The sequence below is a fragment of the Crotalus tigris genome, unplaced genomic scaffold, assembly GCF_016545835.1.
Source record: "Crotalus tigris isolate CLP2741 ecotype Arizona unplaced genomic scaffold, ASM1654583v1 scf7180000017625.6296891, whole genome shotgun sequence".
Classification (NCBI taxonomy): Eukaryota; Metazoa; Chordata; class Lepidosauria; order Squamata; family Viperidae; genus Crotalus; species Crotalus tigris.
Window position 1 is genome coordinate 1927122 of NW_024096520.1, and position 19016 is coordinate 1946137.

General features: G+C 37.2%; 1 protein-coding gene across 3 annotated transcripts in view; it reads right to left on the bottom strand.

The window, feature by feature from the left end:
* PDZRN3 (PDZ domain containing ring finger 3) overlaps positions 1–19016 on the bottom strand; it is a 209035-nt gene that overhangs the window by 19687 nt on the left and 170332 nt on the right. For all 3 annotated transcript variants that reach the window (XM_039333586.1, XM_039333593.1, XM_039333604.1), the window contains 2 exons: positions 11975–12222; positions 6729–6816 (listed from right to left, as the gene is read on the bottom strand). In XM_039333586.1, the coding sequence (XP_039189520.1) occupies positions 6729–6816; positions 11975–12222 (336 nt within the window). The remainder of the gene's footprint in view (positions 1–6728; positions 6817–11974; positions 12223–19016) is intronic.

Sequence of the window (19016 nt, forward strand, 5' to 3'; positions counted from 1 at the left end):
TTCACACTCCTATATCTCATGCTTTTCAGCATGATGCAAGTTTAGCACATATCATTTCCTCATTTCCTGCATGCATTTTTGACTGATGATGCTGGGTGTAAATCATCAAAATACTATTAAAACAGGTATCTGAAGAAGTGGTGCTTGGATAAAAAGTGCCTAGACAAGAAAAAAAAATCCCTTTGAGAACAGCTTCTGAACAGGTGTTTAATATCTGGATTTTTATGAATAATTACATGCAGATTTACCCTTGAGTACAATTGCTTCAGCCCTAGTTAGAAGCAGAAATAATAGGGATTTGAGGCTACTCTAAATATGATAATTTGGTGTACAAAGAAAGAATAACAGCTGTTTGCTAGTTGTATGCATTTCAAAAAAGTTTTAATCTAATCATAAACCTTCAAGAGTGGATGGTTATCAATGCTACTAACATAAAGCAAGTTATTCTTTTTCTTTTAAGCAAAAAAACCATCTAGACTTTCCAGTTATTTCCTGAAAAAGAGCCCAGAGAGTAAAAATGAAATAGAATAACATTAAAATTTTGAGCTCACTTATAATGACTTTGGAATGCAGATATGATTGCAGTTTAAGCTCAGTCGTATTATATTGTGGTTTTGTGGGTTTTTATATTTGTTCTTTATTTCTGTTCTATGCTTTTAATCCTTGTTAGCTACCCTGTATTACAATTCATACATTTGGCAGCCATACAGATAGTGAATTAAATAAATATCCAGAGGAGTATGGGGAAAAAAAAAAGTAAATCATATTTGGCTTTGGGTCCCCCCACCAACTCTGCAGCAAGGATAAGAAAAGGGTAAATCTCATTCCTTTAATGGAGCCATATGGTTACCGTCCATCAAGTGAACAAAACAATTTGATATGACAAAGTGGAGGATTTATTCTACTGCATATTTTGACATGAAGAATTTAGCTCTGAGCCAAAAATCCTCCTTTGCACACTAAAAAGCCTAGAAAAGACTTTTGTATGAAATACTCCGAGCTGAGAATAAAGGGATTGATTGGTAGTCTAATATCTATAAAAACATATTCAAGAAAGAATAACATAGATTAATGGTATGACACTGTATAAAACAGATTCCAAGACTGCATTTTTAGACTACAAGAGAAACTTTTGTAGGCTCACTGGAATGACTGGAAAATATACACTACCAGGAATGTTTTTCTTGTATATTTGGTATTTTCTAAAGATAATGCACATTTTAAGAACCAGGGATGACCATTGACATAACAGATTATTCATATGTTATAAAACCAACAATATACAAATATAAAATCCTGAATATGGAACACAATTGCATAAAATTATTTTGTGCCAACTGGTAACTGATAAGGAAAGCTAATGGCAAGAATCTTGAGGACTATTCATTGTTAGACAAGAATATAATAGTGTCTTATAATATTATTATGCCTACAGCTGCTCATAACAGTAAAATTCCAAAATAAAAGATAATAATGAATGATCTTCTGTCTACTGAAAGAGGAATTTGTGCTCAGAAATTTATTGAACTATTTCAGACTATCCTTGTTAAGGCCAGTTTTAAACTTTATAAAACAGAGTTGTTCTTTTGAAAAGGACACAAAGGATCATTTCGTACTGGAAATGAAATGAGTGAATAGGGTTGTAAAGTATTGAGTTTAGAAGTTACCTTTCATTTGTAAGCATCTTTTGTTATTTAGCAGTTATTTAATAAAGATCCTCACAACTGAAAAAATAATATCCTTGCTGGGCTTATAGTGGTATTTTCTGCAGCAAAAATTTGAAACACGAATGATAATGGATACATACATCTGGAAGTGTTAATCTAAACAGATTAACTCATCTATATTCCCAAGGGGCACATTCTTGACTTTAGAAAACATCTCTGTGAAGCTGTTAGATGTGCAGCAAATACAGTGCCTATGTAGTCAGCTCCATGAAATTAATCCTGTAACGTTGCCACTAACTTACAGACTGAAATCCGTCTGGGCAATGGGAGGTATGATGGAAGTTTGAGAATTCTCTGTAACCAGAAGATGTAATATCTCTGATCAAGCTCTCATACCAAGACCCAAGGTACCAGGGGCTTTCTACAGCCTTGGGATTGAGCATCATACCATGTTTGGCCACAACAATAGAAATGAAGTAAAAAATAAATAATTTGTAGTTTTCACTCAGACACATGAAATAAAACTTAGTTGGATAAAATTAGGCAGTCTTAATCAAAATACTCACAGATCGGATCCAGAATACCAAATATCTCCCTGACTCTCTGCTCTTGGTTAATATTTTGAATCTTGCTTATAATAAGCAAAAATTGTAGCAGCAGCTGAAGATACAAACAACAGTAGGAAAGCATGGATGGTAATACTTAAGAAATGGCTTAAATTTCTAACTCCTTGTGACCCCAGAGTCCCACAAAGTCAGCTCCTTGTTGTCTGACTCGTGTTTCCTTAAGTAATTTCAGAAGCTTTTGATAGGCCCTGTCTCCTTTATAACTAAGAAGATGCAATATTAAAACATCCAGGACCATACAACTCTACGTGAATGCAAATGAGGGTTATCATCTGAGATATATTGGTAGGGAATAGATCTCACAGAAAAGTTACTTCTGAGCAATCATAAATAAGATCTGGCAATGGCGAATTAATTGTATTCTTTTCTCTAATACTGTTTTTTTTACATGAATAATGTTCTACAGATGAAGCTACAGGTGCATGTTCTAAGGTTTGTTTCCAGTAAGACAGGATCAAGCCTTGTTAAGCTGCTATTTGCTATTATGGTATCTCTTAGTGAGTTATCAGAACTGACTTGAAATGATCCTTAAGCATTACTTACTGCCTTTGTTTCCACAAATCCATCACAAGCTGCCATGTATTTTAATACTTCCCAATTAATGTGCAGTTATGCTAAGTTTCATAGAAATGAGTACTACTGTTTATAATTTTTCTGGCCTTGGTCATTTTTGAATGAAGTTTCAAAATAAGAGACCTTGATGCATATTGTCATAGTGCCGTTTGTGCTTGCATTTTTTAAAAAGCTTAATTTTTACTTTTTGAGAGCAATGATAAAATATCTTGCTGAATTCCCAGCAACTTTAGACTTCCAGTTTTCAATCCAGAGCTGTGATTGTTTCTGTTGTCTTTAGTGGACAGTTCTTGGCAGCTACTCAATACTTGTGACTGCTATCAGCTTGTACAGATTGGTAGACAATTCTAGTGCATTTCACTGCATTCTAGCAGGAGCTATAGTCATTTACACAGGGGACTTGTTGACAATATCTGTTAAGTCATTAATTGTGAATTAGGAAGGCCATAAAAGCCCAGATGATGGACTGGAAGTCAGAGGGTGTTTTATAGAGCAATGAGCCCAGGTGGTTTGGTTTGATATTTTACATTCTTTTCAACATTCTTGCTTAAGTCGATGAAGCATGTGGCCCGGTGGTCTATTTGAGACAAATTAGTCAATAAGCAAACAATGTGGTTAGAACTGCCTGAGCATTTTTAACACACTGACTCTTTCAATTGATCTTGGTCTAGTGGGATTAGAAAGATTCTCTTTAAATGAGAAACTCCCTTTAATCAGTAAACATATCCTTGATATTTTGCTGCTTTCATTAAAGAGCTTTTTTATTTATATAAAAAATAGAAACTTAAGAACTTTTTTGAAGTCAAATGCTAAGAATTGAATTAAATTAATTAATGTGTTAGTCAAAGGGCCAGCCGTGAAAGTACTGCTTGTTTCACTTGTTCTGCAGCTGTATAATGGCAATAGCAATTTGTTGCTAGATCTGGAAATCTGAAGTATAGCTGGAGAATGCCTGAATAGAGCTGCAGGTTACAGAAAGCAGAGGAAAGCAAAGTATTCTGCTACTGGTAGAAGAGAATATTTGTAGCTCAAGGTTCATCTGTGGGGTCCTTGGTGCTCTCTGAGCTTGGTGGTTTTCTTGCAGAAAGCAGTTCAAAGCTTGGTTGTTTTCTTGCAGACATTTCATTACCAAACTAGAATGAAGTGCTACAAATGAGTGACTTTGCTTTAGTAGTGATGTGCCCTGTCAGTGTTGGTGGGAGTGTTCTTGGTTCCTTGATTAGGCTGCTGATTAGCTTGTTTGTCTGCACTGGTAGTTCATAATTGGGGAATTGTTTACTTCTTGATTGTTAGTCTAGTGCTGATCATGGTGTTAATCTCTCCTCACAGGAGTGTTGATTGTTGTTGAGGATGTGTTTCAGGTCTCTTTGTTTCCTTTTGAGCTTTTTGATTGTCTTTTTTGAGTGTTTTGTAGATGTTATTTACCTCTATGTTCCTGTTAAGGGCCAATTTATTTGACTGCCAAGCCTCCAGGAATTCTCTGGCATTTTTGGACTTGGCTTGCTCTAGGGTGCTCACAGTTTCCCAGTTGAAACTATGGTTGAGTCTATATGTTGTGAAATTAAAGAGTTTTCATCAAAGTGTTCTGGAAATTGCTGGCCTCCTGTCTCTAGAAGGCAGCAGGTTGAGACAAGAGGGAATTATGCAATGTTCATAGATCATAGGGACATTTTATATGCCTGAAAGGTGATCATCTTTGATATTAGAGGCCCGATTGCTAAGCAGGATTAAAATAATGACACATTTCATATCACAGTGATCAAATTACAGTGCTGATATTGGATCTTATTGAAGATCAATTGTTTCTCTATATAAAGAAGATCCCTGGTTTTTGTCAGTTTGGACCTAGGTAATAAATCTATTCAATAGAATAGAATAGAATAGAATAGAATAGAACTGGAAGGGACCTTGGAGATCTTCTAGTCCAGCCCCCTGCTTGAGCAGGAGAACCTATGCTATTTCATGCGAGTGACTGTCCAGTCTCTTCTTTAAAATCTCCAATGATGGAGCACCCACGATTTCTGAAGGCAAGCTGTTCCACTGGTTAATTGTCCTCACTGTTAGGAAGTTTCTCCTTAATTCCACATTGCTTCTCTCTTTGATCAGTTTCCAACCATTGTTTCTTGTCTTGCCCTCTTGTGCTTTAGAGAATAGTTTGACCCCGTCTTCTTTGTGGCAGCATCTCAAATGCTATCATGTTACCCCTATTTCTCTGACAGGAGGTAATACTACTACTACTACTACTACTACTAGTAGTAGTAGTAGTAGTAATAATAAAGTTGGAAGGGATCTTGGAGGTCATCTAGTCCAACCCCCTACTCAGGCAGGAAACCCTATACCATTTCAGACAAATGGCTGTCCAGTCTCTTCTTAAAAACTTCCAGTGTTGGAGCATTCACAGTTTCTGGAGGCAGGTTGTTCCACTGATTAATTGTTCCAACTGTCAGGAAATTTCTCCTTAGTTCTAGGTTGCTTCTCTCTTTGGTTAGTTTCCATCCATTGCTCCTTGTCCTGCCTTCAGGCGCTTTGGAGAATAGCTTGATTCCCTCTTCTTTGTGGCAGCCTCTGAGATATTGGAATACTGCTATCATGTCACTCCCAGTCCTTCTCTTCATTAAACTAGACATACCCAATTCCAGCAACTGTTCCTTATATGTTTTAGCCTTCAGTCCCCTGATCATCTCTGTTGCTCTTCTCTGTACTTTTTCTAGAATCTCAACATCTTTTTTACATCGTGGTGACCAAAACAGTAGTTTGGGAAGAGGAAGCTATGTATTTATTTCAGAATTTTCTGAGGCGAGCTTTCCTTGCATTGCCCTCTTTCTTGAATAATGGGGAATGGCCAATTAAAACATGACTACCAGTTCTCCCATAATGCCAAGCAGTGAATTGACATTATCATTTTCCTTTCCCTTTTCAACATCACTAAGCAGATCAGACCAGGAAATGAACTCTACAGGAAAGCTAGAACTATTTATATTGAGATTGCCTCTAACAAGATCTTGAAAGTCTGATTGATTGTGCTCTACTTCTTTCCTCCCCACATACTGCAGTGAATCAGGGTGGTGTCTGAGTGCAGTGCTATTATTATTGAGCATGATGTTGGGAGATAGAAAAAAGATCCACAGACTAAACAATGATTAGATGAGAGACAGTGTAGCCTGCCAAAGCAATGGGGATGTGGCCAATGTCTCAGAAGGGACCCTCCATAGTTTTTGGGACTAAAAAGGAAAGGGGGGAAAACGTGTACTTTCAGGTTTGTTAATGTAACCTTACAAGTTAGAGTTAGTATTTTTAGATGTGTTTCTTCTCTAGACTAGCTCACAAGGCTGACGCTGAGCCACTTTGAATGATTATCTTGTTTGGGAGGGGAGGCTTAAAAATGTTTCAACCCTGTTTGCTTAGATATTTCCTTACATATTTTCATCAAGGTCAACTCCTTTACTTTCTTCATTTCCTCCCAAAAATGAGGAGGGCTACGCTGTAAGACTAAATTTCCAAGTGAAAAATCCATATGTGCACAGAAACATTATAAATGAATGCTCCAGCTTCCAAATTTGATTACCAGTCTTTTTTATCTGAAATACATAGCGAGAAATCTGTGCTTATAAATCAGCTGAAAACGTGGCTTCTTACCCTTTAATTATGTAATATTTAATTAACCAAATATCAAAGCAAATGAGACTAATTTCCTATTCTTTGTAGTGCAAACTGCTGAACAAAATAGATTATTTAGAAGCATATTTCCAATAAGCTGGGATAATGTAATGCCTAATTTGATTGCAGCGGTAATGGTGGTAGCACGTGAAAATATATTAAAACCTTTGTATATTAAATGACTGCTTCAAGTTATTATTCATACCTCTAATTCTAGGTCCTCTCTGTCCATGTCTTGATGAATGCCTCCCATGTAAACATTAGGGTCATAGTATTCATGTCCTGATGAATGCCTGGGAAAATAAAGCACAGTTTAGGTTATCTCTCCCGATCCTAATTAGCATATTAATCCTCCCCCAGTCACATGACAGATCATCACTAATATGTCAGGCATGCATCCACACTGATGCATTGCCTGTAATCAATGGCACTGAGGTTGTTAGCATATTAAACAATGACCCACCCCCTAAAAGCAACCAAATATGAAAGCTGTTTTGCCTCCTTAATATAATGGCCCCTCCAGGTGTGGTTTGCTGCCACTAGACAAAAGAACATTTATTCCACAATAGTCTTGAACAGACTACCAGTAACAGCGCCAGTTCACAATCAGGCAAGATATAACTTTAGGGGAGGTAAAGCTTTAGAAAAGATATTGTGTAAATGATAAGATGGGAGAAAAGAGGAACATGCATGAGACTGCTGTCCAAAGGGAGCAGGTCTATTGTATTGCAGAGGAGGCAACCTTGGATGACTGGGGACACATTTTCCCCTTTTTTAAAAAAATCTGCCAACAGATAGAGAGGTAAGGGCCGTGATTAATGATGTCACTGAAGAAGATGGATTTTTGCTCCTTCTTTTCCATCTGTGCATCTGTGCTGAGAGGTTTAGTCTGTAAGATGCAGTATGCCAATTTCTGTCTTCACATAGCTGTTGTTGTATTTTTGAAAAAAAAAAATATCAATGGGAAATTGTGTGGTGACTGTTCAGCAGCAGGCTCACCTTCCATTGAAAAGATCATCGAGTCAAAAGGGAGTAACTGAACTGAAACCATAGGAAAAAACTGTGATCATTTCTATCTATCATTTGGTATGATTAAAAAAAGACATTGGATTGTTGTTTTTTTTCACAGAAGAAGAAAATGTTTATGCTTGAGGTGATATTGAAAGGGCTGCTGAAAAGTTTTCTCTTTTTAATTATGTTTTGCTAGAGTCACTGTGGGCAAGTAGGTGGCTTTATAAATTTTCTAAATAAATAATATTCCAGCCTTCCTAAACTCCACCCAAGGAAGAAGATCATGAAGGAATGATTTCCAGGTTGCTATCCAATTTGGAAAACAAGATCACCAAAGAGAGACCATGATGTGAGCTGTCAGGAAAGCTGCACAGATATGTAACGTGAAGAAAAGCCATTATCACCATGACAGTATCACTTGACAACAGAACAAACAAGGAAATACTAAAGCCCACTTAGAATGAGGCAATAAAGCCCTCATCTCTAGTAGTAGAAGAAAACCTTCATAAACGTGGTAAGCAGATTTTGTCATAATGTTTAAAGAATTGGAACATATGGAGGCGAGAGGACACATGTGCAGGAAACTGTTTCAATAACCCACTGTTTTAACTTCTCAAAAGGTAACCCAGCAAGAGGACAACATGATAGTGTCTTATTTGTATTTTACAGATAGTTGCGTCAGATCCTAGGTTATATTTAAATAAAGGCAGCAATGCACTGCTTCTATTGAGAAAACCAAGGGAATGTGTAGAATACATTTTCTTAGCAACCACCCTTAGCAATCACTCTTAATATCTGCAAACTAGAGGAAAAGGAAATTATTGGTAACATAGTCTCTCCCCAGTTTCTAGAGATCGAAGGGGAAAGGGAATAAGAATGGGAAGCTAAGCAAGAAGTAAGTAATTATTTATTTCTTATTTAAAACCATCATAAAACAATCCAGCTAAACTTAACAAATATTTGGACCCAGGCATTGATTACCTGTTGTTTTTACTTCTTTTTTTTTCTTTGTTTCCAACAGGATGACTTATGGTTAAAAATAATGTACAGTATTAAAAAAAAGATCTTAGAAGTTAAAATAGTAACAGTGGTCTGAAAACCAGGGATAACTAACATTTTTTTTTATTTTTTTCCCTAATGTTGGGATAAGAAATAATTTAATGGCACTTATAATGGTGTTAGGTTCTTAATGGGTACAAAGAAGCATTACATCCCATTCCCTTGGGTATTTAAGATAATTTAGGAATATTTTTGCATCAAATTGAGAGGGGCTTTATATTTTGCAGACAAAAGAAGACCAAGTTTCCAATTTGAGTAACTGAAACCTTGTAGACAGATGATCCTAAACTCTACGTGACAGACATAGTCTTCCCATTTATTTTATGGTCCTTCCTAATAGGAGTCCTCCTGAACAAGACAGAAAACAACCAGCACTTTGCATTTTGGGAGGCCAAATTTATATCATTTTTATCGTTTTGAAGAATATATCAAGTATCCCAGGATTTATTAATATTCAGCAAGAGATATTCCTTGTTCTAAAACAGAGGTGGGGAAAGACGGTCCCTTTGTGGATTTCAACTCCCAGAATTCCTGAGCCAGCATGTCTAGTTTAATGAAGAGAAAGACTAGGGAGGGAGGACATGATAGCAGTGTTCCAATATCTCAGGGGTTGCCACAAAGAAGAGGGAGTCAAGCTATTCTCCAAAGCACCTGAAGGCAGGACAAGAAGCAACGGATGGAAACTGATCAAGGAGAGAAGCAACCTAGAACTAAGGAGAAATTTCCAGACTGTGAGAACAATTAATCAGTGGAATAACCTGCCTCTAGAAGTTGTGAATGCTCCAACACTGGAAGTTTTAAAGAATTAATTGGTAGCCATTTGTTTGAAATGGTATAGAATTTCCTGGCTGGGCAGGGGGTTGGACTAGAAGACCTTCTAGGTCCCTTCCAGCTCTGTTATTCTGTTAAGTCCTAAAAGGGCCATCATTACCCACCTAAAATATGAGTGATTTACAGTATATATTTGGTAGAGTTTATTTACTTATTTATTTAGTAGTGAATACAACAAAATTGCTAAATTATCAAGTAGACAGATGGTGATTTCCTTAGTTTTGTTTACTTATGCATGTAAAACCTTTAGCGGTAATTAAATATTTTTATAAATAAATTATACTTTTTTTACTTATGTCTAGTTACAAAGCCATTAGGCCTGCCACATCTTGACTACAGAAATGACCACTAGATGGAAAGAAATACAGTTTACTATGTCTGTAGCCATCCAGATTGTTTCTGCACATCGTGGGCTAGTAGTAACTAAACTCTAGATATGTTTATGGAAACACAGCTAGGTGAGCATACTGGTTTGGTCAGCAATATGTTTTCCATTAAAAAAAATCAGCACGATGTTTTCCTACTCATGAAGCGGTAAGTTGTTAACTAGTATTTCCTGAATTATTGCAGTTTCAAATTGGTAGTGCGAGGGTAATCCTGGGAAATCCACAGAATTATATTTTTTCATATGGGCCTGTTTCTATTGGGACATTGGCCAAAAAAGGTGTCTCTTTGCTGAAATGTGTTGTTTTTTCAATAACTGCACCCAGTAAAAGGTTAGTTTGCCCTTCTTTCGTTCTAATTTCAATTGCCAAGCAAAGAAAATCTTGTTGAGGCTTTTAATTACTCAGTCTTTTAAATTAATTTGGATGGTTCAATTATATGCTTTCACTGTGATTTCTGAGTTGCTGTGATTTTGCTTTCATTTAAAAGTTCAATTGCTAATGATAAGCTAATTGGCCATTCCTAATTTCATTGAGTGTTATGGTGAAAAAAGATTATTTGGAATAGAAATTATTTTAATAAAAATGTAATCATTTATATACATACATATATACATATACATACATACACACATATATATATATATGAATGATTACATTTTTATTAAAATAATTTCTATTCCATATACATATGTATATTGTGAACACACTAAAGGAGAAATATTTTATATAAATGCTTCTATATAGTTTCTCTCTGAAGATTTCACAGAAATAGCTCTTTAGAAATCCTCATCTGAAATAAGGACATGTTCAAGAACAAATTTGTTCACACACAAATGTATTACTTGATGTTGGCTTACTGGAAAAGTGGCAGAAATATTTTTATCCATTATTACTTTACACTTGAGACATTCTAAATTGTTATTCAGAGAATTATTGTCTCTCATTTATAGGTCCTGGCAATATGTAATACTACGTATTAGTATGAAGTAATACTAATACGGACGTATGACATACAATATTATTTTTAATTGGCTTGCTACTGGGCAGACTGTGGCTTGGAGTTTAGATATCCAGATAACTGACCTGGATTGCCAAACTGAAGGATTTAAGCAGATGAAGAAATGTGATTCTTTCTTTCCATCTAGTAAGCCGAATGGACGGGTCCCAAATTTGCAGAGGAATGCACTAACATGCCTAGTGGGTGTGATGTCATAAGGATTCAGGATTTTTGTTTATGAAGAGTGCAGATTTAAAGGGTAAAATAGCCTAATAGGTAAACTCATATTTTTCACTCTTTGGGGTGTGTCTGTGTGTTTTGAATGGGAAATCATGTTGCTGAATTTCATCAGATGCAATCTGAAATTGCTTTTAATGTGTAAATTGATCTATGGCAGTGGTTCTCAATCTGTGGGTCAGGACCCCATTTGGGGTCGAACGACCATTTCACGGGGATCGCCAAACAACGCAGTCCGCCATTTTTTCTCGCTTTTCCTTAGCTGTGCTACTCCCTTTTATTCTATTGGCTTTTGAAAGCCAATAGAATAGACTCTCTTGAATAGAGTCTAATTCTATTGGCTTTCAAAAGCCAATAGGAATTATCCAGGCTGTCTCTGCCCTGCTGAGCCCGCCAAAAGTCCCATTCTGCAAACGGTGCTGCACCAGTTGAGTAGTCCTCGACTTATGACCGGTTTAGTCCTCGACTTACGACCGGTTGGGGGTCGCGGCATTAAAAAGGTTGAGAACCACTGATCTATGGCTTATATATTGCCCATTTGTAACATACAAAAACAAGATTGCTCAGTTAGAGGAGGCTGAATTCTGGGATCACAGCATTCAATGTTAGCTTTTCAGCTGTTGAGAACACCAATGTTTGAAACTGAGCCCTTCTGTGTAATTTAATTGTTTTTGGTGTGCAATGAAGAGGTCCGCAATGTTTTGGGCACCAGGGACTGGTTCTGTGGAGAGAGGTTTTTCTGAGGACCGGAGGGAGTGTGGTTTTGTGTGCTGATTGCATTACATGGATGGGGCTTTGCTTGTTTGTGCGGACTGATTGTTGGCATGCCGCGGCCCAATACTGGTCCATGGACTGGGGGTTGGGGAGCCCTGGTGTAATGGCACCCATAGCATTAACTGAAATTCCAGCATTACAGAACACAGTACTTACTCCTCAGGTAAGAGGTATGGATCCAGGACTGGAGGGGTAGGTGAGCCCATTTTGGTTAGAGCCATGATATGTTCAAAGGTAATCTCGGTCTGAGTGCCTATATCTACCAAGAGACACTCATGAGAAGGATTGAAGATTTTGGTGCGTGGCATTCTTCTCAGGACTTGCACTACAATGGGATCTTTAGCTGTTTTAAAGGCTTCTACTGCTTGATCGTGAGTTGCCTTGGACAAATCTTTTCCATTTACCTATAAAGGGAGACAACAAAACCAGAAAAAAAGCAAGTAAAGACATGGCTTTCCTTTCACAGAAACTATTTGTGAAGTAAATGTCCTCTCCTATCTTCCCATCCTTGTAAAAATAAATACATCTCTAATGGACAAACTTTGATTTTGGGGCCCTTCTACACTCATGTGATGTTCAATAATGATAACTGGGCTAAACCTTATGCCACAAGGCTGGTGTTGATGAGGAATCTTTTTTTTTTCTTCTGCTGGCAACTTGTACAATGTCTAAGTCAGTTTCCTTTTCAACAGCACCCGTGCAAATATTGAATTAAAGCATCTCTTGCACTGTTGTCCACACTGTCAGAGGTGAACATGTTTAAATTGGTTTGTTTATGGCACAAGAAGAATGCAATATTAAAGGGTAAAGTAGCTGTATTCAGTCATAAATAACAGATAATAACCTTGGAACTGCCAGCTTGATTTTAAAATTGCCATGGAAAGTTATTTCTGTAGCTGATCAACTAACCTGTCAATTATAATATTAGTCATCCCTATGTTTGTGGAACAGAGAATAATTAAGGCATACATAGTCTAGACTTCTATATTAGAAAATTCCTGATATGATGGGACTGCAACTGCTTTTCTCCTGGCTCAGAATTCAGCAAACCTGAAAGAGATCTGTTTGGAGAGAATCTTAGACTATTTAAGAAGCCTATTCAAAATCGTTGGGTTACATTTTTTTTCTTTTTAAATATTCCTTTGGTTATTGTTTTGGTTACTTGTCAGAACATTATGCCTTTTCTATCTCAAGCCTCTTTGAGGTGAAAAAGCATTTTGTTATGACACCTACTCCTGTTAATTCATAGTGAAAATGCACTTTAGAGATACTCAGCTGAAAGAACTAAGCTGCATGAACATCTGGTGCATCGTCTACTGGAGGCGATGCCTGTCAAATATCATGTATGAAATGACTCTGCTTTTTTCCATCATTTCAAAAGGGGACTTAAGGCTCTTTGCACAGGATGTTCTACGTTACATTTTTTTCTCTTAATGTTCCAGTGCTTATATTAGGAATTGTCTATGGAGATTCTCAATCATCCAGCCATGGTTGTCCCAAAGGTGCTTCTCCAAAAGGCAACTGTGCTTTCTTGTTTTTTTTTTTCCTACCTTAAAACGTTTTACTTCTCATCCAAGGAGCTTCTTCAGTTCTAAATGAATGGTAAGGCAACTATAAACATTTCCACTATTCAGTTAGAACTAAAGTAGCTTGTTGGATGAGAAGCAAAATGTTTTCAAAGGAAAAATATCCAACAAAGTCAAGGTGCCTTTTGGAAAAGCACCTTTGGGATATTGGGAATATGTTCAAATGTGGCTTTAGTCTCCCTGAGAATTAGATGTGTTCCTTGGGGATGTTTATCGAATGCAGTCCCAACTTATAAAGGTGTAAGACAAGATTACATATTGGATCCACTACTTTTTAATCTATATTTAAATCCATAATCCAAGCACTTGCTATTTCAGTGCATCATCCATTTATTTTAGGTGATTGTGCAATTTCAGCATTACAGTATGCCAAACAATGTAGTTATTACTGTCTATTTCACAGATGGGAACCAGAAAAACACTTAGAGCACTAGCTTTATTCTGTACAGAACAAAAGCTATCAATAAACTCTCAGAAAACCAAAGTTTTAGTGTTATCATAAAACTCACAAATGACAAATAAATGGGACTCAAACTGAGCAGGTATGACCTATAAACATCTTTAGAGTGCAGTATCCTGCTTCTTTGTCCTGGAATTCTTTTTTTCAAATGGGGCAACTGTCACAGTGCCTATTTCTAAAGCTATCCTATGATTTTACCAATCAGAAAGGAGTCTATTTCTCAAGCACAAGAAACCAGTAGCTGGAATAGAGTTCAAAAATACTCCTTTTCATGCTACCTATAGACCAGAATCTGATCTACTAACTGTCAAGGCAAATTCAAATTGGTACTAGATAAGAGTCAATGGAAATCATGGGGGGCTGGATTTAAGTCCCAGGTCAGCATGGTGACTTCAAATGTACAATGCATTTGATTTTGGATCTTTTGCTGACTATTTATCCTCACTGTGAAAGTATAACCTTACACGTATGCTGGGTATATCTTAATATATCATTGCATTCACCTATGCCTTGGCAAAGCAGTACGTGATGGTGCAAACATCTTTCAATTCAACCAGTGGTGGGATTCAGCCGGTTCGTATCACTTCAGCAGAATCGGTAGGTAATTTTTTGTTGCCCAGGCCCAGCATGGACTTCCAGAAGCGGCATCCACACCGAGAACTGGTTGTTCACATGTTTGAATCCCACCACTGAATTCAACAGTACCATATAAACCAGTTTTATTCATCCAAGATTTATCTGTTTTGCAGGCTACAGATGCTTGAATGTCCAAAAGTCTTATTTACACCTAAACACCCTGAAAAAGCATGATAATGCATAGCAGGTTTTGTATCAGGTTTTGCATTGTTGCAGTGCCAGCATCAGTTACTGAGGGAATGACTTGCAATATGTAGTGTACATGGCAATTCTTATTATATAAAATAATAATTATTGCATTTCATATAAAATATTATAAACATTACTGATAAGAGATTGATTAAATTTAACAGGTATGGTTTCGTGATGTAGGATGTGCAATTCCCAGAACTGCTCTCCTCCAGTCTGAAAACCTTCAGATAGGTTGGGTTTGCAATTCTGATAATTTTGCTTCCCTGGCCTGATATATTCTACATGAGTGGAATTGGTCAGATCCCAACATTTACCAGCAGCATGGTTTTCTGGGAGAGCACCAGCTTGGGGAAAGCCAGAATGCACGTCTTTTGTTCCCATTTTGGCAAAATTGCCTGCTGCAATTCAGTTCTTTGGAGGGAGCTGCAACATGGTACAGGAAGTCATGTGTCTCTGTCGATCCATTAAGGAGACACAAAGGCCATCAAGACAACACATTGTTTTAATCAGCTAATGGGAAGAACCTGAAAATAGGATATTAGTTTTCCACAGGAAAAGGTTTTCATAGAAGGGAGGAAGGGGTGCTGCTGGGCTGGCAAATGAAACAGTCATTAAATAAATAATCTCCCTTCTCTCTCCCCCTCTCCATCTCCCTCCCTCCGTCTCCCCCCCTCTCTCTCACACACACACAGAATTCTGAAGGAGAACATAGATAGAGAAGGTGCCACAAATATGGAAAAGGGATAAAGTCACTTAGGCTCTAGTCAGTATCTCATAAAGTACTACTACAGTTTGTAAACAGAAACGTTTCATATTATCTTTCATCAGAAATAAGAACCTTGGGGACCATTTGTCCTGATTTGAGAGGGTCTTAATGTATCCCAGCAAACTAATTAGAGCTTACTCTGAAATGAAGACAGAATGCCAGACTTTATCACCCTTGCTTTAAGACTCTTCACCTCTTCCAGGAAATGAGAAGAGTTCAAGATATATCTAATCTGTCTAGAGCTCAATTCATATTCCTGAAAATGCCATTCCCAGCCTTCTTCATTTTATCCTGACCATCTGGGTTCACTTGTCCTAGACTGCTTTCAAGTTGAATATTTCTGACCTGCCTGTGAACTTTGGCAGAGCAAAACAGGACAGTGTTGAACACAATAAATGTAGCCTCCAGAGTTCCTGTACAATTAAAATGCAGCTCTGATCCTTGGAAGCAGGGTAGGATACAAATAAAATATATAATTACTTTTATGAATTGTGAGCTCTAAATTACAGCCGAAGAACAAAGCATCTTATGGCAACATAAAGGCTAACAGATTTATTGTAGCATATGCCTTTGTAGTGTTGTGCTTCCACAAAACTTCAGCCTCAATAAATCTGTTTTTCTTTATGGCATCACATTTTATTGTTGTTGCTGTTGCAAAATGGCTGCTTCTCTGCAGCTTAAAGTACAAAGATCACATTCTCCATGTGATACTCTTCATACTATGTTGACCATAAAGCCATGCATATTTCTGTTCCAGTGAGATATTTGGTTGCTTTCTGCAGCTGGAGTATTTATTGTTGTATAGTGTGAATATTACAAACATGTGCTTGGAAACGTATCTGAAAATGCAAGTAATGTTTTGATACACACTACAGTATGATTAGTTTCAGGTGCCTCTCAAGTGGATTCAGTTGCAATCCTCATTTTGTTATTATGAACACTCATTAATTTGTTCTACTAATCTTTATCTCTTTTCTCCAAGGAGTTAATGATCACATGCATGGATTTCTAGTCTAGTATTTTCTTTAGGACTGCCTTTTGATGTAGATCAGTGTTTCTTAACCTTGACAATTTTAAGGCATGTGGACTTCAACTCCCAGAATTCCACAGCAAGCAATGCTGGCTGTGAAATTCTGGGAGTTGAAGTCCACATGCCTTAAAATTGTCAAGGTTGAGAAACACTGATGTAGATCAAAAGACAGTGGCTATAAAATCTCCAAATCAGCATGATTTGAATGTGGGTTACGCAATTACTAAGCAGCATACCTCTAACAGCTCAACCAGAGCCTAAGCAAGGGGTTGGGCTAGAAGACCTCCAAGGTCCCTTCTATTCTATTCTATTCTATTCTATTCTATTCTATTCTATTCTATTCTATTCTATTCTATTCTATTCTATTCTATTCTATTCTATTCTATTCATTTTCTTGGCTTAGAGAGTTTAAACAGAGAGCTAAAGTGCAAATGGAGGAAATAACGTGGCGAGTCATTTGTTGTTTTTTTCAGGCCCATTTGAGATCTTACTCTGTGCCCATGGATGCAACAAAAAGGTCCTAAAGAGTAGTAATGTTGTATTTTACAGCCAATACCATCTTTATTAAGATATTGTACTCTGGATCTGAAAGATTGATTTCTTCTGATTTCTAGAGAGAAGTTGCCAGCATGAGTGCGAAAGTTCAGAAGACAAAAAACCTTTGGTCCCAGTGACGAACCCAGATTGGATCCTGTAATATTATCCTGGGACACCTTTATGTGCCTTCATTCATGATTTGCTTCACCTTGAACACCAATCTGGGGACAATTCATTGGGAAACAACCTTATTACGATCTGTCAGGTTTATAGAAATACTAATAGGAATAGATCTCAAAGATGTAGATGGGTCTATGGAGAAATGAAGGCCACTGCTCATTCCCTCAATGCTTATATATAGGGTTATAGGGTTTTATATATAAGGTATACTGTTTCCTGCCTCAGCAGTGGGTTGGACTAGAAGACCTCCGAAGTCCCATCCAACTCTGTTATTCTGCCTTTTCTGATTCATTAAATTAGCCAGGGACTAATCCAATGGTTGGGGCTGGGGGACAACCAAAGTCTTCTTGAGATAGGATACACTTCTATGTGCCTTTAAGAGAGAATGTATAAAAATATTTTAAAAACCTTCTGCTGATTCAAATCATCTTTCAAGCTACTGTATAAGTCAATTTCAAATGTTTTCGGGGCCAATTTCTATTAGGATTCTGTTTTCCTGGAACTAATGGAGACACACACTCTCCTAGTGGTTTTTGATACTGTCAGCCAAAGTATCCTAATCTAGATCATCCGGTAGGATTATTTTGCATTGATTCTGTGTAGATTGTGCACAGAGGATGGCGCTAGGAAAGTATTATTCAACCCCGGTCACCTCCTCTGGCATTTATGGGTTCTGTCATGGCTCTGTGCTTTTTCAAATAGCTGCATGAAGCTGTGAGGAAAGTAATTCAGAGCTCCAAAGACGAGTACCTTTGCTATGGCCATGTCTATTTCTCTTATTTCTGTCCACTATGAGAAACACCAGGAAGAGGAGAAAAATCTGAAAAAGGTAACTTGTTGGGCAGTCAAGGAAGAGAAATAAAGGAGAGATTGGATGTTACTGTGTAAGATCGAGTAAGTTGTGAACATCAATACCCAAGCAGATTTATAGAGGTGATCATTAAGTATAACTTGTGGCAATAGTATTTAAACTAGAATCTGCTCTAACCCCAACAAAATCATCAGTATGGCTGAATGTTGCTTAATTTTAATAATAAACTGAATGAGAGAGAAAAAGCTGAAATTAATGGTTTCCTGAGAAAGACCAAAGTGCCACTGGCCTGGAAAAAAACTGAACTTGAGGAATGAGGTGGAATTTACTTTGAACTGGATTATACTCCCTCAGAAGGAGCAGGCCCATAGCTGATCTCTAGCTGTCACATGATCACCTCCCCACTCAGTTTCTAACAAGTAAGGTCAACGGGGGAAACTGGATTTGCTTACTGGCTGCATGCTTTACTTAACACCACACCAATTTGCTTAAAAACTGTGATAAAAAGGTTAAAAAAATAAAATCAGAAGCACTTCACTTAGCAACACAAATTCTGGGCTCACTTGTGGCCATAAATTGAGGCTCATCTGTATGCTCTTTTTGTTTTTATTGTTCTTGCATGGTTCCAGTTCCTGCATGTTTTTGCACTGCCATCCCCTACTTTATATGGTAATGGTGTCAATGCATTCATGGGACAAAAGATGTTTTTTTAAATCACACAACCTGCTTTAAAAAAAAAAAATAAGACTAGGAGGGAATGACCAGTCAAGGTTACCCAACTACCTCAGGGAGAAATAGAAGATAAATTGTATAATTCCTATTTTAGCATCTTAACCATATACCAAGCACCGTAACTATATTACACTGTCTCTCTGCCACATATTCACGTTAATTGCTTACTATGTATAGTACATAAACAGAATAAAGAAAAACGGAAGGAGAAATGAAAGGAGTAAAGGAGTAATGAGGCATATAAAAGGCAGGTTCAGGTAGATTTGGA